This window comes from Theobroma cacao, chromosome 10 (genome assembly GCF_053813885.1).
Source record: "Theobroma cacao isolate CCN51 chromosome 10, ASM5381388v1, whole genome shotgun sequence".
Lineage (NCBI taxonomy): Eukaryota > Viridiplantae > Streptophyta > Magnoliopsida > Malvales > Malvaceae > Theobroma > Theobroma cacao.
The window spans coordinates 24,566,279-24,591,737 of NC_142648.1; the positions used below are offsets into that span (position 1 = coordinate 24,566,279).

General features: G+C 34.7%; 1 protein-coding gene and 1 long non-coding RNA gene across 4 annotated transcripts; both read right to left on the reverse strand.

Annotated features, from left to right (window-relative positions):
• Positions 1-2,746: 2,746 nt before the first annotated feature.
• LOC18587105 (uncharacterized) lies at positions 2,747-6,935 on the reverse strand. The gene is made up of 13 exons (XM_088802757.1): positions 6,870-6,935; positions 6,494-6,548; positions 6,239-6,310; positions 5,923-6,002; positions 5,735-5,808; positions 5,216-5,307; positions 4,977-5,099; positions 4,835-4,888; positions 4,007-4,057; positions 3,743-3,822; positions 3,211-3,284; positions 3,031-3,122; positions 2,747-2,956 (listed from the first exon to the last, which is right to left on the reverse strand). The coding sequence occupies exons 1-13, from the start codon at positions 6,900-6,902 to the stop codon at positions 2,901-2,903; spliced, it is 936 nt and encodes a 311-aa protein (XP_088658883.1). The 5' UTR covers positions 6,903-6,935; the 3' UTR covers positions 2,747-2,900.
• A 2,998-nt stretch (positions 6,936-9,933) lies between these two features.
• On the reverse strand, positions 9,934-14,109 carry LOC108663571 (uncharacterized). Of its 3 annotated transcripts, XR_016023143.1 has the most exons (12): positions 13,997-14,109; positions 13,651-13,896; positions 13,302-13,373; positions 12,988-13,066; positions 12,800-12,873; positions 12,301-12,391; positions 12,077-12,199; positions 11,935-11,988; positions 11,110-11,160; positions 10,789-10,954; positions 10,379-10,452; positions 9,934-10,293 (listed from the first exon to the last, which is right to left on the reverse strand). It is a non-coding gene; the product is annotated as an uncharacterized LOC108663571 (long non-coding RNA). The 3 variants fall into 3 exon arrangements; XR_016023144.1 differs by lacking the exons at positions 10,789-10,954; positions 12,301-12,391 and having other exon boundaries at positions 9,934-10,290; XR_016023142.1 differs by lacking the exons at positions 10,789-10,954; positions 12,301-12,391.
• Between the last annotated feature and the right edge of the window lie 11,350 nt (positions 14,110-25,459).

Below are 25,459 nucleotides of genomic sequence, written 5' to 3' on the forward strand. Positions count from 1 at the left end.
ACTGATTAATCAGGAATCATTATGAGCTAGGCTTCTATGAAAAGGAATTCATGGGTTTAGCCTGTTTAAAAGTTTAAGAGGCAGCAGGGTTTAAGGTAGAAATATTTAAATAAATTAAGGTTTTATTAAACTAATAAAACGAGAAAATGTTTTAATTAGTAATATTATTTAATTTAAGGTGTTAATGAGTTTAATATATTTTAGGGTTGATTAAGTAATGGAATGTGTTAGAATTAAGCAATTAAGCAATTAATTGAATTAGTAAATTTATATAATATATTTTTTATTTAAATTAATTTAGGTTTTATGGAATTAATTACATAATTAAACTAATTATAAAGAATCATGTATTAGTAGCTAATCAATTAATTATATTAGTAAATTCAGGGTTTTTAAAAATTATTTAAAGTAATTAAGGTTTTATTAAATTAATTAAAGAATTTAACCAATCAAATGAAAAAGGCTTTAGTTAATAAGCAAATACTTAAATTAGTAATATTATTTAATTTAAAAAATATTTAAAGTACTTAAGGTGCGAATGAGTTAGTTAAAAATATTATTTAATTATTGTTTAGTAATGTGTTATAATTAAGTAATTAATTAAATTAACAAATTAATATAATATCTCATTTATTCAAAAAAAAAAAAGCAATTTTATTGCAATTGGCTTTGGATTTTATTAGTACAAATGTAGAATAAAAAGAAAAATAATAACCCCACAATCTCGAGAGAGATTTGGGCAATAAAAGGAATCAACAACTCGTATGGAACCAAAGAGCATCCAAATTAATTGGTTGTTGTCCAAGTATTATCTTTTGGAATGCAGCCCGCCAAGTCCAGATTAACAGTGTACCCATCAATCTGTTGATAATTCAATCAGGAAACGTGTCCTAGCAGCTTACAGTCTCTTCCCAATTTTAGAGTTCTTGAAAATTTCCGAAACAGTTCCCATTATATATGTTCCACTATATTCTACAGAAAACTCAGTTCTCATCATTCAATTGTTCCGAATTAATATCTGCCGTTTTTCCCAACAATTGTATGAGCGAATTCCCTCCTTTGCCAGCTTGTCTGCCTCACAATTACCTTCTCTGAAAACATGACGACTTGCTTTCCACTGTTTGACCTTCTTTTGCAAAATTTCCATACTCGTCACCCTGTCTCTAATTCTCCAAGGCACCTCCTCAAGATTTTTGATCCAAAACATCGTATTCATTGAGTCACTCTCTATCCATAATCTATACGATTTACAACATGAGGAAACGATTACACAAAATGAGGAAAGCTTCTCTAATAGCCATCGCTCCTACCATGTTTGAATCCGGAATGCCCAGAGACTTAGAAAACCTTACTATAACCGTACCATCACTAGCTCTCATGATTCCTCCAATCCTAGCCTCACCTGTTCCTCTCAATGAAGCCCTATCCACATTAAATTTCATCCATCCATTTGGAGGGCCAATTCATCTGGTTTCCTATCTAGTTATTTTAAGTCCTTTTACTCTTTTCACAATGTCAGGAGTTAGGACTATGATGAATATCCTCAGTTGAGGCCAATTCACAATCTCATACCACTGTAACACATCCTACTCTTTACCATTAAAAATAATGTCATTACGGAATTTCCACAATGACCAAATAATAACGTAGAAAGTAATTAACCATAGATTAAATTGATCATTATAAGAAGACATAGATCACTATATATACCATAAAAGCTGACTGAGGATCTGGTGATATTACCCAATTCACATTCCATTTCGCACACCACATACACCAAATCTTCCAAGATTCACCACGAGTGAGAAACAGGTGGTTAGTGGTTTCTTGTTTTTTATTGCAAAGTGGGCACATAATTTGATCATCATCTAGCAGTCCTCTTTTTGTTCATTTTTAGCTAATTCTTCCTTCACTGCTACCTTCCTCCACATTAGTTGCCACACAAATGACCTCAACTCTTTTAAGGCACCAAGCCCATCCATATCCTTTTCCACAACTCATTCTTGTCCCCGTGTGATTTAAGTATTTTTTTTGTAAAAGGATTGGATGTGTATGTTCCATTCATGATAGCCTTCCAAATTACTTTATCATGCAAACTTTCACGCAGGGTATGCTGCCTTAAATGACTCCATAAACTCGTCCACTGCTGAAATTCCCAACCAAATAGTTGTCGTTGCAATTCAATTTTCCAGAGCCACCTATGATCAACCCGCTCCCTAAACTCTCGTACAATTTGCCTTTCTTGTTTACAGCTAGTGCAGAAAGTCGCGGAAAGTCGTTTTATAAAATTAATTAATTTTCCATTGCCAATTGCAACTTATTTATTTAAATTAATTCAAGGTTTAGGAAATTAATTACATAATTAAACTAATTATAAAGAATCGTGTATTATTAATTAATCAATTAATTAAATTAGAAATTTATGGTTTTTTTAAATTAGTTAAATTAATTAAAAATTTTAACTAATCAAGTGAAAAAATAATGTTTTGTTAATAAGCAATTAATTAAATTAGTGACTCACTATTCACACTACCTTAAGTGATCAAAAAAGATAATTTACACATGCTAATATTGTCTATAAATATTCACAAGAAATCTCTCAAGTCTTAATGATAATACAATTAAGGTCGTTCTTGATTTAGTAAAAGTGCAAGAGATGATAATTAGATGTGAAATCTTGGCTAGAAATATCTAATACGATATAACTATTTTATATAACATTCAAATACAGTCTTGAAAACCTTTGGGACACTTTCTTGATTGCCTCCCACTAAATTAGTAACTTCAAAAGACATTCCCATTAAATACAAGTAGTTCCAAGTCCAATACTAATACGTAACATGAAAATGATTACACGACATTCTTGGTCACTTTCATCAACTTGCAAGATAGCCTAAGTCCTAATCAAGGGCTATGATATAACTTAGTGGCTCCACAAACTCAACTTCTCCCAACCCTAAAAAAACAAACTTTAACACATAGGTATTTTGTCCCAGGGGAAAATCAATAAGATAAGATAGAGGAACCAACCAGCAACTCTATCGGCCTCTTCCTCGGTCATGCGAGCTTTAAACAGATCCAGAGTATGATATACATAAATAGAACGAATTCCAGACTGGTCACTGTTGCAGAAAGCACAGCATTTCAATATAGCATGTAATTCAATCTATCATTTGAATAAAGTCAAGCCAAAGCAACACTTCTGCATACCAATTAAGCACGTCTAGCAGCAAAGCTACCTGATCATCCTTTGTTTTCTCATCTGACAAGCATACTTTGTACCACTGCCATTCCATAATGTACAGCAATGAGGTTCCCGTCAATAATATGCTCTTTGAAACATGAGAAATGAACGCAGATGATGTGACCATCCACATTATGCATAAATGGTATAATCTCAACAAACTACACCTTAATAAATATAACCAACGAGAACCTATTAAAAGCTCCAGATGAAACTCATATATCAGTCGGTTAAAGCTTTGATATGCATTCTTTTACTACTTGAAGAATGAATCTTTTCACAAATTGTTTACTGATGCAAAGAATTTCTCACAAACAGTGAATAATATTTGACAACCCAATCCTAAATAGTGAAAGCCAATTTTCCATTGCCATGTTGAGAGAATTGCAGGAAGAGGCAGGGAAGAGCATAATCACTTTCTAAGAGTAGAAATAAGAAGGCAACTCAATGTCACTACATACACCTCACAAATTAAAGTAACAAAAAGATATAACAAACCCTTTTCCCAAACTCATCAAAACCATAATAACCCTCGTATGTGTCATCGGAACCACTGTAATCTCTGCTCCATTCATCCTCTGTAAATGCAATTATTAAAAAAAAAAAGAACAAAGGAGAGAACCATCAATCAATGATAAGACAACACAAACTTAAGTTCCAAAAATGTAAGAGATAAAACTACCAAAAACCACAAACACATAAGCAACAGAGAAAGGAAAACAAAAAAATCCGTAGTTTTATAACATGAGTGTAAAGTGATACCTGAGAAGTCTTCTTCTTCGGAATCCTCTATTTTAGCCTCCTGCTCCAAATCTGTTTACAGTGAGTGAAAGAGGAAGACTTCAAAATGAAAATCACAAGACTCTAAAGAGTTATACCCAATCACTCAATCAACTCTAAGACTTCCCACTTTAACAACCCTTAGAAACACAGTATCCACCTAATCTTACAATGAAAACATTAAAAATTAGTTCATTATCAAAAGAAAAAAGTGGCTTTACACTGCAGACCATGATTTCACTGTAGCACCTAAAGCTAATAAATCAAGGCCTGAAGTCAAATAAAAGTTTGGCTACTTAAGTGAGAAAAATGAAGAAAACAAATTCATCAAGCCACACCTGTTAGTTTGGGATTAAGGCTTAATTGAGCAATGGAGCAGACCAAAGACTAACAAATGCTGGGCTACATGAACTTCCACATCTTATGAATACCCCCATCAAAAGTGCACATATACCAGTAAATAATATAGCTTCCAATCCTAAGATTATTTGCACCTCAACTGTAATGTGTGACAACAATGTTTACCAATGAGACGTCAAATATCCATCATTGTAACTTTCTTTTCAAACCAGCCTCTTGGTCATTGTCGGTCTTTTCTTAAAAGCCAACTTGATTACTTTTCTTTTCTCACATTTCTTATTGTCATTGCATATCCCTCTCTTATGCACACACACCAACATTCCCCCGTTAACAGACACAAATTACCAAAGGATTCTAAAACATGAGCAATCAAACATTTCAATACCACACCTAGTAGAATGCAAGATTAATACGACATATCCAAATAATTCAACATCACGTGAGGCATACCTTCATTATACCTCCATTTCTCTTTGTTTTGTCTCCGCTCTGAGAGTATGCTGCCTGCCACAAGCATAATATAGATCTCATGTATTCAAAAAACAGCATATAGGATAAATAGAAGGGCAAAACAACTGTAGATAAAGCATACCTAGGCTACGCTTTTGTTTCTTTGATTTTGGTCTAGCCTCAAAAATTCCAGACTTGGTTCGTTTTGCAGACTGCACATTGTCACTCATTGGAACCAATCCAACATACGCAACTTCTTCCAACTCTAAAACCAAAACAGAAAAGAAAAGGGGGTGGGGGGGAGGGAGTCAACTTTAAACACAAAGGTTCTTTTTCCTGGGGGAAAACTGAAAAGGGAGGGAGAAAAGTGAGGGAACTAACCACGGACTTTTTGAGCCTCAGCATATGACATGTAAGCTTCAAACAAACGGATACTACGGTATCGATAAATAGAAGGGAGTTCAAACTTATCACTGTTGAAGAAAACATAAAATTGTATCATTCATCTAATAGCAAATAACTCATCCATAATCATAAAAGGAGTAAATTCCACTTACACCTCTTTTGGTTTCAACTTTTTCCACATTGCACCCTATAATTTGATTTTTCTCAATCAGTGCCCTCTTATTAAGTTATCGCTCCGACAAGGGATTATCTTGCTAATTTCGCTTGATAAAATTACCAAATACCCTCAATTCAAACTTAACCTCTTAGAGTATTTTTGTAATTTTACGAGGGAAATTAAGGATGTAACCCCTTAGAAAATAAAACTTATCCACATGGTGCTAATTAAGAAAAAAATTACAGTATTATATGGAAAAAAGTTAAAACCACAGAGAGTATATGTGGAGTTTACCCATCATGAAACTAGAGTCAAGTGAAAGAAAGACTTGCGCTTACCATTTAAGTGCGTCTAGCAGCAAAGCTACCTGCTCATCACGGTAATGCATCTCTGAGAACCTTACCTTGTACCACTGTGGTTGCATAAAGTGGAGCAATGAAGTCCAAGAACCAGTTTCCAAAGAACAAAACAAACTACTTACACTTGAAAAAACTGAAAGCAACAAAAAGAATCATATAAAACATACCCTTTTTCTATTCCTATATAGAGAAAGATTAGTCCCATAACTGTTTGAGGAACCACAGGAGTCCTTGCTGATATTATCTACTGTTAAAGCATAAAACAATATTGATGTAAAAAAGAAATCAATGAAAATTAATACACACATCAGGTTCCAAAATAGTTAAGACAGGTAGCAAAAAATAAGTAAAGAAAGGGTAAAATCAAATGAAAACCTAACCTAAAAAATACTGCCTCCTAGTCTGTTACATTTTTTAGTCCATCTTATTCATTCCTTACTAAATAGCCAAAAAGAAAAGAGGATTATAGAACTTAAGGAATACCTTTGTTTTTAACATCTTCTCCTTCACCGATTTTCTCTTCAGGTTGCATCACCAAGGAGGACTCCAGCTCAACTGCATTCCATATGTGAAAGCAATTTCAATTAATTGAACAAACTAAGACAGCAAAAGAAAAAAAAAACAACGAAATGAAATTAGATGACAAAAAAGTCTGTTACATTGTTTAGGGGCTTTGGTTCCCAAAAAGTCTGTTACACGCATTAAGAAAAGAGGATGATTATATAGTTAGAGGAATACCTTTGTCTTTTCTATCTTCCCCTTCCCCGATTTTCTCTTCAGGCTGCACCATCAACTGCATTTCATATGTCAAAGAAATTTCAATTAATGGAACAAACCAAGGCAGGAAACGAATAGAAATTATATGACGATTCCAAGTTTTTGATTTTGGGGGTTTCGGTTGCAAGCAAGAACAACAACAAGATGCTTTGAAATTAACAATAATTGAAACCCACCATCATTATATTATGCATGCGATGCAATGCAATCCTACGATAAACAAAATTTAAAAAATCAAATCAAATCAAATCAAATCCATAATCAGATGATAATGATTTGAAAGTTAAAAAGAATTAAGGACAATTTCGAAACCGTAGGGAAGGCTGAGGAGCGAAACCTGACGATGAGACGGAGAAAGAACTGCTTGCATGGTAACGAAGTTTCGCTTCCCCACGAACCACGGCTGTTGCGCTGCTTTTTTTTTATATATATATAATGGCCCTTGTCACCTCGTAAACATGGGTGCTATTTTATTTAATTTTTTATTATTTAGGTAATCATGCATTTATGACGTAAATTAATTGGGTTAACCAATAACAGGGTTAATTTGATGATCTAAATATATAATATTAATTTAATTACAAATATTATAAATTACAAGATCGGAGAATGTATAATGAATCTCATGTTAGTAAAAGTTGAATGCGTATTGAGTTTATAAATAAGAAACTTCCTTCACTTTATAAATATGCTTTTTAGGTTAAAATTTTATTTTAATTGACCATGCATATTATTGACTATGCATGGATTTTCAATAAAAGAAAATTGACATAATATCTAAAATAATACTTAAACTATTTAAAATAATTTAAATAAGTTTTTATACTTTTGTTACATTTAATTAAGCTTTTATATTTTTATTTTAAATTAAATAAACTTTTATATTTTATTTTGAGTCGAATAAGCGCTTATGACTAATGATTGACTTAGACAAATACCATTTGTTATTATATGCCATGTATGTTGACTTGACATACTAATATTTTATAATTGATGATGACATGACATATTGACGTATCATAATTAATAATAACATGACATACTAATTTAATATGATAATATGATTTTGTGATATTTTTCACCCTCCACATTAATGTATATAAATATAAAATGACAAGTGACAATTTAAATAATAGCAATTAGTCAACCAGTAGTTAGTTTATTTAACTTAAAATAAAAATATAAAGACTTAATTGAACATAATAAAAAAAAAACTTATTTGAATGTTCTTAAATAGTTTAGGGACTTATTTAAACAGTATACTATTAATATATAATTTTTTAAAGTTGTTGAAAAAATGCATTATAGAAAACACCCTTTAATATATATCTTATTTTATTATATAAAATTATAATCTTGTTATAAAGTTTATATTAGTGGAGAGAGAAATGAAAACCAAACATATGAAACTCTAGTACTAATTTAAATTTTGTACGAGCATAAACTTATTCGGACGACATGGTGTTCTTGGTAAAAAGATTGCACACATACACGGAAATCCATTTAAAGATGAACTTGCATTTGAATTGAAACGTGAACTTAAATGATATTTATGTTATGCTTTGAATTGAGAATAGGGGATAACTTACGAAGAAATGAAAAGGAGATCATTGATTTGGTGCAACCTACTTCTAGTTAGTTATGCTTTTTAATTTATGTTATTTCTTTTTATTTTATGTTTTGTTCGAGAACTAATAAAATATTAAGTTTAAGGTGTGATAACCCTATTACATAGAGTTATTTTGTCACATTTTAAATACTTAAGTAGCTAAGTTATTGAAATTTTAGGTTCGAAATTAAGTATTTTAGTTGCTTTTTTGTTTAAGTTCAAACACATGTTGAGTAGTTTAGTTTAAGTTATTTTAATTTAATTTTATTTAAATTGCTTTGAAATTAAGTTTAGTTATTTCAGATATATTTTATTGCTTTTGTAGAAAATTTGATGAAAAAATTTTATTTACGCGTATAGTGATAACTTTATTCGTACATACTGTAGTATTTCGAGCATAACTTTCATTCCAAAAATCCAATGGATATAATTCTTTAGCCATTGGACAGATAAGAGATAGGGATACAACTTTTATGTTTACTATGTTTCCCAGATCGGATCAGCAAAAGGTAAAAATCGTGTCGCAAGAAGCTAGACTGCAGCAAATTCTGCACAAAGCAGCATAAAGAAGCAAGGCCGCGGCCTTGAGGAAAGCAAGGTTGCAGTGCCCTGATGCTGCAAAGTCCCACACTAGGACTAGGGAGCACGGCACCACAGTGCCAAAGAGGTAAGGCCGCAGCGCTCGGAGGAGCAAAGCCACGGCACCCGAGGAGCAAGGTTGTAGCACCCGGTTCCAAAATCCAAGCTTTCCTTTTCTGAATTTTAGCAGAATTAGGTCTTTTGGAGGCTATAAAAGAGACTTTCAGAGCAATTAAAGGAGAGGTTTTTACTAGGTTTTCTCTTAAGACAAGTGGCTACAGAACAACCAAGAAAGCAAGAAAGATTGACAAGATTGGAGATTGAAGATTGAAGATTTGATAAATCTTTAGTTTTGTGTTCTTCTCTTTTTACTTTTAGTTTTTCTTGAATTGTTACAAGGGTTCATTTTCTTTGGATTATATTTTTATTTTTCAGTATGAATTAATTTTTTTTATCTAAAATTGTAATTGAACTTAACATGTAATTTGAATATTTTATCTCTTTTTTGCTTATTTTCAATGAAATATCAGTTGTTTATTTTAATTCTGTGTTTAATGTTTCTAATTGCTTGATCACCAATTAGATTAATCTAGTAACCCAAATGTAACTTGACGAAAGAAATTTAATGTAGGCCGTGAACGGAATAGAATGTCTGCTACCCTTATGGCCCAACGATGATGCGTTTATATTTTCAATTTCTTTATACTCTTTTCATTATTATTAAAAAATTTTTCCTTTTTATGAGATTTTTTCCTTTTTGTGGGATTAATAGTTGCACATATAACATTCACTATGCCTTATGATTTTACTAGTACATTTCACAAACTAACTTGTGACTATAATGTGTGCCTACTCAAATATAATCGATCCTTTTGAACTGGCTTGCGTGGAAGCATCCACCTGAGTGCCGCTCAGATCATAATGTACTTGAGATAGAGAGCATAATCCCTAACACACAGACGTACACATTCTCTATTTGAAGGATTTGTTATAAGGTTTATATGATAATCCAATTAATGCCAGTTCTTGATGTAGAAGAGGTGCAAGAGATCATAACAAGATTTGCAAAACTTGGCTACGAGTATCTACATTGAAGATTTACGACCAAGACAAAGGTATTCTTTGCTGGAGGAGATTCGGTTTAAGTGCTTAAAAAAATGTAAGCACTCAAAGATACGAATAAGGAGAATAAAACTCTATGTTGTCCAAATAATTTAGGTTAAAATGCAAACTTTATAGATAACCTTCAGTATATATTCAATGCTATGAATATTAGTTAGTAATAAAATTTGAGACATTCTTGGTCACTTTCATCAACTCGCAAGACAGCCTAGGTCCTAATTAAGGAATATGGCGTAGCTACGTGGCTCCACGAACTCAACTTCTCCGGACCCTCAAAAAATATGGGGAAAAAACAAACTTTAACCCTGGTATTTTGTCCAATGGGAAAGTCAAGAAGATAGGGCAGAGGAACCAACCAGCAACGCCATCGGCCTCTTCCTCGGTCATGCGAGCTTTAAACAGATCAGGAGTGTGATACTTATAAATAGAGTGAATTTCGGACTGGTCACTGCTGCAGAAAGCACAACATTTCAATATAGCATACAATTCAATCTATCATTTAAATAAAGGCAAGCAAAGAAAGACTTTTTGCATACCATTTAAGCACGTCTAGCAGCAAAGCTACCTGATCATCCTCTGTTTTGTCATCTACCAAGCATACTTTGTACCACTGCCATTCCATAACATACAGTAATGAGGCTAATGTCAATAACATGCTCTTTGAAAACATGAGGAATGAAAGTGAATGATGTGAAAATTTGCATTATGCATAAATGGTACAAACTCAACAAACTACACCTTAATCAATAAATATAACCAATAAGAACCTATTAAAAGTTCGAAATGAAGCTCATATATCATTTGGTTAAAGCGTTGATATGCATTCTTTTATTACTTGAGCAATGAATCTTTTCACAAATTGTTTACGGATCCTAAATAGTGAAAGCCAGTTTTCCATTGCCAAGTTGAGAGAATTGCAGGAAAAGGTCGGGAAGAGCAAAATCACCTTTTAAAAGTAGAAACAAGAAGACAACTTGACATCACTATTTACACCTCACAAATTCAAAGCAACAAAGAGATATAACAAATCCTTTTCCCAAACTCATCAAACCAATAATAACTCTCGTATCTGTCATCAGAGGAACCACTGTAATCACTGATGCATCCATCCACTGTAAACGGAATTTTAAAAAAAAAAAAAGAACAAAGAAAATTAAGTTCCAAAATTGTAAGAGGTAAAAACCACCAAAAACCACAAACACATAAGCAACATAGAAAGGGGAACAAAAGAAATCAATAATCTTATAACATGAGTGGAAAGTGCTACCTAACAAGTCTTCCTCTTCTGAATCCTCTATTTTAGCCTCCTGCTCCAAATCTGTTTACAGTGAGTGAAAGTGAGACTTCAAAAAGAAAATCACAAGACTCTAAAGAGTTATACTAAATAACTCAATCAACTCTATGAATTCCCACTTTAACCGCCTTAAGAAACACAGTATCCACCTAATCTTACAATGAAAACATTAAAAATTAGTTCATTTTCAAAAAAGAAAAGTTGCTTTATGCGGCAGGCCATGATTTCACTGTAGCATCTAAAGCTAATAAATCATGGTTCGAAGCCACAAATCAAGAGTTTGGCCCAACAAGAGTTTGGCTACTTAAGTGAGCAGAATGAAGAAAACAAATTCATCTAGCCAAACCAATTAGTTTGGGATTAAAGCTTAATTGAGCAATTGAGCAGACCAAAAACTAATAAATGCTGGGTCACAGGAACTTCCACATCATATGAATACCCCAAATGAGAGTGCACAAATACCAGTAAATAAGGTAGCTTCCCACCGTAAGATTATTTGCACCTCCACTGTAATGTGTGATGATAATGTTGACCAAGGAGACATCAAATATCCCTAAATGTAACCATCAGTGTAACTTTCTTTTCAAACCAGCCTCTTGGTCATTGTCATCGTTCTCTTAAAAGCCAACTTGACTACTTTTCATTTCTCTCATTTCTTATTGTCAATGCATATCCCTCTCTCATGCACACACTCCAAGGGTTCCAAAACATGAGCAATCAAACATTTCAATATCACACCTAGTAGAATGCAAGATTAATACAAAATATCCAAATAATTCAATGTCATGTCAGGCATACCTTCATTATACCTCCATTTCTCTTTGTTTTGTCTCCGCTCCGAGAGTATGCTCCCTGCCACAAGCATAATATATATCTCACATTTTCAACAAACAGCATACAAGATAAACCGAAGGGCAAAACAACTGTAGATAAAGCATACCTAGCCTAAGCTTTTGTTTCTTCAATTTTGGTCCAGCCTCAAAAATTCCAGACTTGGTACGTTTTGCAGACTGCACATCATCACTCGGTGGAACAATCTCAACATACCCAACTTCTTCCAACGCTTAAAACCAAAAGCAAAAAAATGGGGGGAGTCAACTTTAATGCAGAGGTTCTTTTTCCTGTTGGAAAGCTGAAAAGAGGGAGCAAACTGAGGGATCTAACATGGAATTTTTGAGCCTCTGCATATGTCACCCAAACTTAAAACAAAAAGATACTACAGTATCGATAAATAGAATGGAGTTCAGACTTATCACTGTTGAAGAAAGCATAAAATTGTATCATTCATCTAATAGCAAATAATTTAATTCATAAGCATAGAAGAGATAAACTCCACCTACACCTCTTTTGGTTTCAACTTTTCCCACATTGCACCTTGTAATTTGCTTTTCTCAATTAGCACTCTGTTAATAAGTTTTGCTCCCATAAGGGATTATCTTGTTAATTTCAAAGAAAAATTACCAAAGTATCCTCAATTCAAACTTATCCTCTTCAAGTATTTTTGTAATTTTTTGAAGGAAATTATCGACATAACCCCTCTGTAAATAAAACTTATCCACAAGGAGCTAATTGAGGAAAAAAAAATCACAAAGTGCCATATGGGTATATATGGAGTTTACCCATCATAAAACTAGAGTCAAGCGAAAGAAAGACTTGCACTTACCATTTAAGCACGTCTAGCAGTAAAGCTACCTGCTCATCACGGTCCTTAATCTCTGACAAGCTTACCCTGTACCACTGTGGTTGTATAAGATGCAGCAATGAAGTGTCAACAACCAGTTTCAAAAGAGTAGAACAAACTACGTACACTTGAAAAACTGAAAGCAACAAAAAGAATCATATAAAACATACCCTTTTTTAGTCCTATAAAGAGAAAGATTAATCCCATAAGTGTTTGAGAAACAACCGGAGTCTTAGCTGATATTATCTTCTGTTAAAGCATAAAACAATATCAATTAAAAAAATCAATGAAAATTAGTACACAAATTAAGTTCCAAAATAGTTAAGACAGGCAGTGATAAATAAGTAAAAGAAAGGGTACAATCAAATAGAAATCCTAAAAAAAAAAAATACGACCTCCTAGTCTGTTACAGTTTTTAGTCTATCTTATCCATTCCTTACTAAATAGACACAAAGAAAAGAGGATTATATAATTTAAGGAATACCTTTGTTTTTTACATCTTCTCCTTCACCGGTTCTCTCTTCAGGTTGCATCACCAGGGTGGACTCAGGCTCAGCTGCATTTCATATTTCAAGGAAATTTCAATTAATTGAAGAAATTATATGACAATTCGAAGGTTTTGATTTTTGGGGTCTCAGTTCCAAAAAGCTTTCCAGAATAGCTAAGATAGGCAGTGGTTAATAAGTTAAAAAAAAAAAGAAAATGGTAAAATCAAATAGAAATCCAAGCCAAAGAAATACTGCCTCCCAGTTCATTCCATTTATTATTTAGTCCATCCTTTCCTTACTAAATAGCAAAAGGAAAAGATAAAATTTATATAATTTGAGGAATACCTTTGTCTTCTTTATCTTCCCCTTCCCCGATTTTCTCCTCAGCCTGCATCATCAAGATGGACTCTTAACTTAACTGCATTTCATAAATCAAAGAAATTTCAATATAACTCAACTAAGGCAACAAAAGAAAAGAAATTATCTGACGATTACAAGTTTTTGATTTTGGGGGTTTCGGTTCCGAGCAGGAACAACAACAAGATGATTTGAATATAATTGAACCCACCACCATATATTATGCATGCAATCCTACGATCAACATAATTTCAAAAAAATAAAATAAAATCCATCAGAAATCAGATGCTAATAAGTTGAATGTTAAAAAGAATTTAGGACAAATTCGAAATACATAGGAATGGCTGAGGACGAGAGGGAGAAGGAACTGCTTGCATGGGAGTGAAGTCTCGCTTCTCCGCGAACCACGGCTGTTGCGTTTCTTTTTCTTTTTTGTAACGGCCCTTGTGACGTTGTCAACATGGTGTGCGATTTTAGTTTATTATAAACAAATTTCAAATAAATTTGCACAAGGACAAAACTATCTTCTTGAACAATTTTTGGATTTTTATCCATAATAATAATTAAATAATAGGATTAATTTTTTTTTATATATAAGGGAATAAAATATGTAAACTAACTGCATTTCAGCTCATCAAACATTCAAAATATTTGTAAATAGAAACGCAATTAATAATACTAATTGATGAAAAATCAAATGTAAATTATCATTACCTGTAATTAGCCAATCGATACACTGACTAATAAACATGAGCTATTGTGCACTCCCAACTTGTTGAAGAAGCTAACTTATACAATGAGCAGATGAGCATTTGGATTCAAAGAGGAACTCGGATTGGTTAAGTTTTTAATAACTAGCAATGAATCCGATTCCACCTGAATTTTTTTGAAGTCCCTTTTCCAACATAGACGTAAACCCCAGTATAGCACCCAAAGCTCTGCTTTTAGGGAAAAAAAACACCAATTTTATATGTGAATCCCAATATCCAATTTTCATATTCATCTTAATCATGCCCTTCCTCGATTTTCTCCTCCTAAGGCTGCGTCATCATCAAGATGAACTCTGAGTCAATTGCATTTCATTTCCAGTCAATTTTGTTTCTTTATAATGAAATCATCATGAGAGTTTTCTCTAACTCTCGTAAATCGCTGCAATTTGAATTGACCACTCTCTGCACGTTGATACTACACATTGTGAGTTGATCAAAGCAAAGAAAAGGAAGTTGAGGATGAGAAAAAAGGGGATTCCAGCCTCCAACGTTTGAAACCATGCCTTAAGAGAAAATTTTGAAGTCTTGAGTGCTTCTTGAAATATGGGTTTTTTTTAGAGGAATGCAAGTGATACAGAAAAATATTGATCATTGTTGTTTAGATGTATTATTATTTTGATCATTCAATCAAAATAATTTGCTGTCATATGGATATGGTAACATGATAGAGTAGCTTAGGCAGAGATCATCCATTTAGTATTTTAAGTGATCATCCACGTCAATTACTCTGTCATGTAACAATGTACACGTCACACTAAATAAATTTACAAAAAAAAAAAATTGTTGTTACTTAGAAATGATAACATGGTAAAGTAGCTTTACCTAGATTGTAAGGTAAAAGAATGATTATCATTTTAAAGATTGAGTGCAAGAGATCATAATACAATTACGGTCGTTCTTGATGTAGTAAGAGTGCAAGAGATGATAATAAGATGTGAAATCTTGGCTAGAAATATCTAATACGATATAACTATTTTATATAACATTCAAATACAGTCTTGAAAACCTTTGGGACACTTTCTTGATAGCCTCCCACTAAATTAGTAACTTCAAAAGACATTCCCATTAAATACAAGTAGTTCCAAGTCCAATACTAATACGTAACATGAAAATGATTACACGACATTCTTGGTCACTTTCATCAACTTGCAAGATAGCCTAAGTCCTAATCAAGGGCTATGATATAACTAAGTGGCTCCACGAACTCAACTACGTGGAAAAGGGTCCACGAGTTGATTATTTATGATTACCTACTCGAGAGTGATATCTCTTTAGGTTTTCAAATACGTATTCTTTCGCACAGGTTTTTCTGTAACTCCCTTATTTATATGATGGTTTTGTGTTTAATACCTCGAGTATGAGTTTGTTTATATGCTTGTCTATAATCATTGACATTGCTTGATTTTACGGGAGTGTGCATGTTTATGTTAGTTCGATTTTGAGTAAAGGACATTAAATAATTTTGACAGTAGAAATCTTTTAATTGCATTGGTTTTAATATATTACTTGAAATGGTTACTTTGCATCACAATTCTTTAGTATGTATGTAAGGCACAAATGTTCCATCTGAGTTTAAATTGTTTATTTATACATATGATTTTAATATTCAAAATTTCTATCCCTGGCTTGTTTTCCATCTATGCCTTGCTCACAGAGCCGATAATCACTGAATCTGTGAGACTTACCCCCCTTATCTTCCCCTTTTTGCAGATAAGTGATCAGTTCGTGTCTATTGCCTCAACACATTTTGACTTTTTGCGACGTAGGTAATGACATCTCTTAGACTTCCACTCGAGTCACTTCGTTGCATAGAGGTCATGTTTGTGTAGGATGGTTAGTTGTATAAAAAAAAAATTAGTTTATCAGAATTGTATCACCGAACAACCTTGATGTCGTGTAATGGATTCTAAGTGTGATGTTTGAATGTATTTTGAAATTTGTTAGATTTGGATATTGATATCTTATTGTCAATTTTAATTGAAGTTTCTTATTCAGTTTAAGTAAACAATCATATCTATACAAGTCGGTAAAATTTTTAATAGTCGTCATAAAGGGAAACGTTATAAGGAAATCCGAGTCGATTATTATATGTATTAAAATGTTTGATTTAGTTAACAAGAATCTCAACTAAGGCTTGTTCTAGATTTGGCGGGTTCTCTCGCAAGTCTCAAACATTGATAACGCTTGAGAAGAAGGTCGTTGCATCGACAATGTTGGATGTCATGAACTTGTGTCGCCTTACTGGTGACCATGCACATGCCCATTTCTTAGGGCCTAATATCATAAGGTGATCGTAAGTAGGTTTGCAAAGCTGTTTCAGCTGATTCATATGTTTGTTAAAATCGACGAGCTTGTAGCAGTTAGTGGCCAAGGTGAAAATCGCGACAACATGTTCACGCTTGAACCTGCTTTTAACATTTTTCCCAAGTAGTAATTGCATAGACCATGGTACGTGTCCTCGTACACTTTCTCAACTACATTCTTAATGCCATGATGCTAATTAGAAATGAACATTATATTTTCAGGACAACTAATCACATGATGCCATTGGGTAAAAAACCACGACCAAGACTCTTCGTCTTCCATGTGGCCAATGCCAAATGCAACTGGATATATCTGTTCATTCGCATCTTTGCATACTACAACAAATATAATACCCTTAAATCTGCCTTTTAGATGTGGGGCATTGATAGTAACTACAAGCTGCATTCCAACATTGAACCCCTGGACACATGACCTGAAAGCCTAGAAACAATATTTGAATTGTTGTTTCCCATCCGTAGCGACAGTCGTGACAGTACCGGGATTTTCACGTTCCAAGATATGAAAATATGAGGGGAGGAGTTAGAATGACTCTTCCAAGGGACTAAACACAAGACTCTCTGCATACTCATTCGCTTGCCAAGCCTTACCATATAGGTATTGCAATCCCCACTTGCAATTCATCTCTTCCATTATTTTTTTAGGTCTCAATGGGGTTACATTATTTCTTTGCAGCTTGGTGGAGATAAGCTCACCAATTAACCTCGCGCTCGCAGTTCGATACCCACATTGCAAACCATCAACAATACACATGTGTACCTTCTGAAATGTTTGAACTTGCCAATATTCTCCCTCAAGCAACTTTGTTGCACACAAAGCAAACTTGCATGCCTTCTCCTTACAACCAACCTCCAAATGAGTGTGACATAACCTTTTAACTCTAATCTCAAAATGCTCTTTTAGTGCCAACATGCTCAAAGCTCGTTTCAATTCGGCCTTTGATGGAAACACTTTTCTGCAATATAAGTGGTCGTTTATTGATCTGGACTCCTCAATCGTAACTGTTTGGAGGGATATCATATCTACCTTAGGAATAATCCATTGACGAGATAACCCTGTATTTACCCTCTCTTGATCATTGCCATTAAGTGAATGAATGTCGTTCTTAAGTGCGATGGGGTTACCGTAAGTAAGGTCGGCATCCTCAACATCTTCTAATTCAACAGTTGTGGCATGGTCATCGCACTGAACCTCTTTTAACATGATAGTTGTGGCATGTCATATACTGCCATCTGCATGATTGCAATCCAAAATGTTGTTGTGTTCAGCTTGTCGTTCTCTAAACAGTCATCATGTCCTCCAACTTAATCTTCTTCATAGTCATCTTGCAACTCATCGTTCCAATCAGCCATGTCGTCCTTTTCAACATCATCTTCAATCTGATCAGATGCATCGTCATCACTCATAACCATCACAGTGTCATTTACGAATGACAATGGACTCATTGCATTTTCGAGCCATGGTTGTTTTTGTTGCAAAGTACCAAGTATTTCGTTCGATGCACATTCTAATTAGAATTGTACAAACATCATTTGTAGACACCTCATGTGTGTACTGGGCTGCTCAAACTCATAAGGATACGTCAAACGTGATTGCCGTGGTTATTTATTAGGAAATGCATGGTGTGGTATGTTAAAATAATTAACATTATGTTGTTAGTGATTACCATGTTGGATACCATGTTCATGTGGAATATCATTTGCATTTCGTGCCTTAACTGTCGCAAACACAACAACTACCCTCTCATTTCGTAGAGTACTTACTACATCTTTATCATCTCTGATAACTATGCACGAAAGCCCTGTGGCATGATTGAGCAATGCATGTAGCTCGATTTTGTTATTATATGAGTTGACCCCAACGACCTTTTCAACCAGCTTCACTAGGCTTGAAAATGACAAATCACTCCCTACACCTTTCAATCGTGTCTCACCACCCTTGTGAGTGTCATCGATCGAATGACCACCGTATGTAATCATAAGCTTCACATTTGGTAAGCCATTGAAATTTAACAGAAAATAAGTGTCACAACTAGTCAATTTATCAAATATTGCCCCTCAATGCATAAAAACCACTTATGCGATGCTTAAGTCTTGAAATAACATAAAGTTAGTCTTGCAATGTCTAATACACATTCACGTAATACTTAAAAACTAGTGAACAAAAGCCTTAAAACAAGAGATGAATTACACAAGTCATGCACTATCAGTCTCGCAATACCTAATAATAAGTCATTCAATGCCTAATATCCACTCGCGTTATGCCAAAATAACCAGTCACGTACTGGCCCAATGTAATGCAATACATAAAAACCAGTCATGCAATGCCTAAAAAGTAGTCAAGAAATGTCTCAAAACAAGATATGCATTGCACAATTCACGCAGCGCCTATAAGCTAGTTTTGCAATGCCTAATAATAAGTCACTCAATTCCTAATATCCATTCACGTTATGCCAACATAACCAGTCACGTACTGGTCCAAATTCACACACTACATAACAATAAGTCATGCAATACATAAAAACTAGTCACGTAATGCCTAAAAAGTAGTCAAGAAATGTCTCAACACAAGATATGCATTGCACAATTCATGTAGTGCCTATATCCCAGTCACGCAATGCCTAACATCCATTCACGTTATGCCAAGTACCCAGTCATACCCTAACCAATCATGGAATGCATAACAACTAGACACTTAATGCCTAATATCCATTCAGACAATGCATAATATCCATTCACAAACTGCATAATATCCATTCACTTAATGCCTATAAATAAAATAATATTCCAACTTTTTCCATCATACCTTTGCTTCTCTTATATAAATGGAAAATCAAGAAATTATGGTAAGTAACCAAGTTATTCAGCATAATAGAAATTAAACGCATTAACTCATTTTATGGAAAATATGTGATCAATCAATATTTTTATTTATTAGCTGAAAAAACACAGATGATACAACATATGAACCATGATTCATTGTTGGTCCCAATTATATGTGCTAGAGGAGGGGTGTATAGTACAATTCGGCTCTTGACAAGATGAGGAACTAATTTAAAGAACAAAGAAAATAAAAACAGAGTAGACAATGCGCAAGAATTTAGAGTGGTTCGGTCCAAGACCTACATCCACTACTTTGATTATCTAACCAAGAATTTTACCAACAAATTCACTGTGAACTAGTGAAATTCACAAGCTTTCACCAAGCTTTACAATAGCTTTTACCAGGCTAAGCCTAAACCTTTCACAATAGTTTTTAACGGGCTCAACTAAAACCTAAACACTTAACTTTTCAACGCTAAGTAAGAACCTTAACACAATCAAGCAATCCTAACTTAAAATAACCTTTAGAGTGACTCGCTCACTCTAAAAATACAGGAAGGGAAGTAAAATGAAAGTACCTATGATCACAAGGTTAATCTAAGTGGTAAAAGGTTAAATGCAGATCACAATTACAAAAGATGGGCGTTTAAGTGCAGTAAGGTGCAGAGAAGATTTTTTGATTTTTCAGCTCTATATGACTTGGAAGCCTTCAATTCTCTCAAAAAACTAATATCTAACCGTTGGAAAACCTTTTTATACTTGGAGAAACAACTCTGATGACAGTTTGATAGTTTATGGCCATTAGAAATAGTTGAGAGTTGGTTCAGCCATTAATCTGTCTTTTAGTGCTCTGGTTTAAATTACAGATGGAAAGCTCTCAATCGACTAACTTCCTTCTTGGTCGACTAAGTTGGTTCTGTCTTCTGGTCTCAAATTCTGGCAGAGAGCATTTAGTCGACTAACTTATATTTTGGTCGACTAAGTTGGTTCTGTCTTGAAGTCCAGATTTCTGGCGGTAGCTTCTTAGTCAACTAACTCACATCTTGGTCGACTAAGTCGGTTTTGTTTCTCAATACCCTTCAGCTCACCATTTCTCCAATTTGAATTTTAGCCAACCAATACACTTCTTTATTCAACTAAGGGACTTCTGTTTTATTGATCAATAATGTCTTGTTATTTATTTGATTTTTGGTACATACTTTTGAAGCATTGGTTTATTATTTACATACATATTTTTGTCTTGCACAGTCAAGTAGAAATGTTAGACACAAATGAAATGAGAATGTTTTATTATCATCAAAAACTAATGGAGCCAACAATCTCCCCCTTTTTGATGATGATAAAACATTCCTTGATTAACAGCATAGTATCCTTTTATTTTTTTAAGTTTTGCACACAGTGAGGATTGCTCCCCCTTAGTGTATGCATATTTTGCTTATTCATTCTAGCAAATTTTATTCATGTCATAAAAAATGACACTATACATTCAAAGTATATATATGCAGAAATCTAAAGTGATTTACAGCAAGTGAATGTTGATAGATTATCATTAATATTTCAGTAGTGTCTATTAACAGTATATTGTTACCAGATTTTGTCTATGCCATTCAACATTCAACAGATATAATATACTCAGCATCTGTATGTATTCACAAACGCAATCCATTCACAATGTCATAAAAATCAATCATCAGCATACTATCCCCATATCAGTACAGCACTAGATTTTTATCACAGCAGTCAAGATACAATAAACAGTAAGACATCATCAGATATTCAATCGTCAACAACCAGATAACATAAACATATTAGTATCCCATTTTACACACAAAAACATAAACAACAAGATTAAACTTAATTGTTCATGCAAATTAGCGAAAAAACTAGCATAAAACTAGTCAATGTTTTAGTAGCTCCTAAAATTCCTGTTCTACCCTTATGTCTGCTAACTCCTAACTCTCCCCCTGTTTCCTATCTTCTAATTCTCTCCCCCTTTTTGTCATCATCAACACTTTAATCTTTTTCTGAGGAGGTTGAGGAAGAGGATTCATTAGTACAGTACTTAACATCTAAGGGTGAGGAAAAGATTCTGGAGGTAATTCCTGTGAGAGGGGATCAGGTAAGGGTGTGTCAGAAACTTCTAATGGTTCTTGGGGAGAAGAAACAGTTGCTGGCCTAGTTGTTTCTACCAATTTGGAGGATTTCCTCTTTTTAAGAAATGTTGTTTTTGTGGCCATTGTTTTCTTGCCCTTGGCAAGTGGTTTGGACTGGGCCTGTGGAGCAGTAGTAGTTTTTTCCTTTCCTTTGCTTGATTTTTCCTTTGCTGTGTGTGCTAGTTCAGTAGACACTAACTTCTGGGTTTGTGCTTTGGCTGCTTCTTTTTATGCCTACTCTTCCTTAACCATCGGTGCAAGACATCCATAATTGATACTTTCTTTGAATTGAGAGGAAAAGGTTGCTCTTTCTTAAGCTCTTAATGAGATGGAGGATTTTCATCCAGTGAGCCAAGCACCTCAGTTCCTCGTTCTGACTCAGCCTTGTCTCGTTCTTTCCCATTAACAAGAAGTGTCAAAATGGGAGCGGAGGTTAACTGATTCTTCAGCTCCTGAAATCGACTCTCACAGACATCATTCCACTCGAACTTAACTCTTTTACGAGTCAAATAAGTCAGAGGAGTAGCTATCAACGAGAATCCCTGAACAAATCTCCTATAATAACCGACTAAACCAAGGAAACTCTAAATCTCTGTTACCGTTTTTTGTTGCTCCCACTGTAAAATTGCCTCAATCTTCTTGGGATCGACATAAATTTTAGCTCCAAACACCACATGTCCCAAGAAAACCACTTCTTTTAACTAGAACTCACATTTAGGAAACTTGGCATAGAGTTGTTTTTTGTGCAAAAGTTTGCAGCACAATGCGCAATGGGCAGCATGTTCGTCGTCATTCTTCGAATAGACCAGAATGTCATCTATGAATAGTATCACGAACTTATCAAAGTATGGATGGAACACCCTGTTCATAAGATCCATTAAAGTTGTCGGGTCATTAGTCAGACCAAACGGCATAACCAGAAACTCATAATGCCTATAGCGTGTTCTGAAAGCATTCTTGGGTATATCCTGCTCTTTAATCTTTAACTGATAATACCCAGACCTCAAATCAATCTTAGAAAACACCATAGCACCTCATAACTGATCAAAAAGATCATTGATCCGTGGTAGAGGGTATTTATTCTTGATGGTCACTCAGTTTAGCTGAAGATAATTGATACATAACCGAAGAGTGCCATCATTCTTCTTTACAAATAGGACTGATACTCCCCAAGGAAAAGTGCTAAGACGAATAAAACCCTTATCTACCAAATCTTGCAACTAGTCTTTCAGTTCCTTCAACTCCACTGGAGCCATTCAATACGGAGAAATAAAAATAGGTGCAGTACCCGGGAGTAGATCAATAGGGAACTCGAGCTCTCGATCAGGAGGTAGTCCCGATAACTCATCAGGAAATACATCAGAAAACTCACTTACTATTGGGACATCCTCTAACTTAGTTTCCCCTTTTGAACTATCGATCACGTGTGCTAAATATACTGGATACCCTTTCTGTACCAGTTTTAGAGCTTTGATGGCCGAGATTACACAGGATGGTAATACTCGACGTTCCCTTACAAATACAATCTCTACTCCCTCAGAATTTCGAAGTACAACTTCTTTCTGGAAACAATCCACGTTCGCCCGATGTGCAGTTAACCAGTCCATACCCAATATTAAATCGAAATCCTGGATCTCTAGAGGAATTAAATCACCCCTAAATTCTTCCTCACCAACCATTAGCCCACAATCTCTATAATAAGTGTTTCTAACTAACTTTTCTCCTAAAGGGGTGTGAACTACAATTTCTTCCTCTAATAGTGATAGGTTTTTATAAGAAAATAATGCAAATGTCGTGCTCACATAAGACCTGTCTAAGCTAGAATCTATTAAGACATATGCATCTTTATCAAATAAAAATATAGTACCTGTCATTGCTCCAGGTCAGACCCGTGCCTTATCTTCCGTCACAGTAAAAACGAGTCTGTGGTCTAGAGGGTGGATGTGCCGGGGCGTTACTCTCCACACCGGACCATATGGCTACTCCCTGTCTCGGTGGTAACCCAAAATAATCTCTCCTCTGCATATCCGTGCAAGCTGGTAGAGATGGAGCAACTACAGTAGCTTGTCCAAACTGTGGGCAAGTACTCTTAATATGACTCGGCTGACCACAATGAAAACATCGTACAAGCTCCCTACATAGCCCAACATGATATTTCCCACAATTTTTGCGTCTATCAGAACCTTCGGAACTCTTCCTAAAAATAGTCATCGCAGATCTGCTGAATCTTGGAGGCCTCTGCTACTATTGTGAAAATGGGGGTCGAGAAGATACTACGGAAGCAGAGGTAGTACTCCCTGAAGCAGATGAGTCTTTGCCCCTTTTTGTTGGCTGACTATAAGATATACTAGAATTCCTTTTTTTTGTAAACTCAGCCCGTATTCTCCTATTTTCATTCGTAAGCTTCTCAGCCCTTAAAGCCATCTATACCACCTCTTTATGCGACTCCCTACCTGTCATTGTCATCCGATCTCAAATCTCATTTCGGAGCCCTTCCTCAAAATAACTAGCCTGATCCTGCTCAGTTTTCACCAGATCCGACACATATAACATCAATTCATTAAAACGAGCCTCGTACTCCTTTACTGTTAAGTTCCCCTGTTTCAAACTCAAAAATTCTCTATTCTTTTCCTTTTGATGGAAATAAGTGTAATACTGACCATCAAATTCTCTTAGAAAATTTGACCAAGTCGGAGGAGTGGTAGAACAAGATTTCATTGAATTCCACCATGTGCGGGCCCTTTTCTCAAGTAATCTTGTGGCCACCATCAACTTCATGTCATTATCCAGCCTTATATCAGAAAGTGTCTCCGAAACTTGATTAATCTAGTCTTTAGCTGCGGTTGCGTCCAGCTCACCCTTAAAAGAAATAAAATCGAGCTGCCTAGCCTCCTTAAGCTTCTTAAAAATAGAGACGTCCGACACTAGTGGTAGAACAGGAGATGGGGGTGGTAGCACTGAAAGAGCAATTGAAGGAACTGTAGGAGAAGCTTGACCAGTCTGAGCCTGGCCAGAAATAGTAGCAAAAAAGGCTGCCAATGCCTAAGCTACCTCGAGAGACATGGTAGGAATACCAGTAGGTGGTGGAGGATATAGAGGATGTAGAGGAGTCTCGATCTGCTCAGCAGCAAGTGCTGCTCGAAAAATGGATGCAACCGTTTCCCCTTCTGTAGGATCCGACTGACGATGTTGAGAACGACCTCTTCCCCTTTCAACTAATCTGGTGAGAGGTGGGTGTTCACGTCAAGGAGGCATGGTAATCTATAAGAAGAAACAAAGTGAGTATAAACAACCTCAAGTTCTATATGCTGATGCATGCATTCAACTCAACCTAACCTAACTTAACTTGTGGCCACACTGACACTATAATTTTTAAAACAACTTTAAAACCAAAAGCTCTGATACCAATTGAATTGTCACGACCTGGTACTCTTATCGAGCCCGTGACAACCGCCGCGATGTCCCTATAGACATTCATTACCTTAATTGCCAACCAAAACCTCGCAAGACTTAATATCAGTTTTTGCACCTCATCTGTGATTAATAATTACTAAATATCATATTTTAAAAGATTATAAGCTATTTCTAAATCAAACAATAATAAAAAAATATATTCTGTCTCACAAGAGCATTTTGGTCATTTTTTCCAAAAATTTTGAAACTTACTGAAAATATAATATATAGGGGAAAATACACATTTCATAACTAAAAACAAGTTTTTATGTCTAAA

Coding starts and splice junctions, on each gene's coding strand:
- LOC18587105 (XM_088802757.1), bottom strand. CDS start 6,902: ATGCAAGCAGTTCTTTCTCCGTCTCATCGTCAG. Junction 5,100..5,215: donor TGAGGCTCAAAAAGTCCGTG/GTTAGTTCCCTC, acceptor TTTTGGTTTTAG/AGTTGGAAGAAGTTGCGTAT. Junction 4,058..4,834: donor GAAATGGAGGTATAATGAAG/GTATGCCTCACG, acceptor CACTGTAAACAG/ATTTGGAGCAGGAGGCTAAA.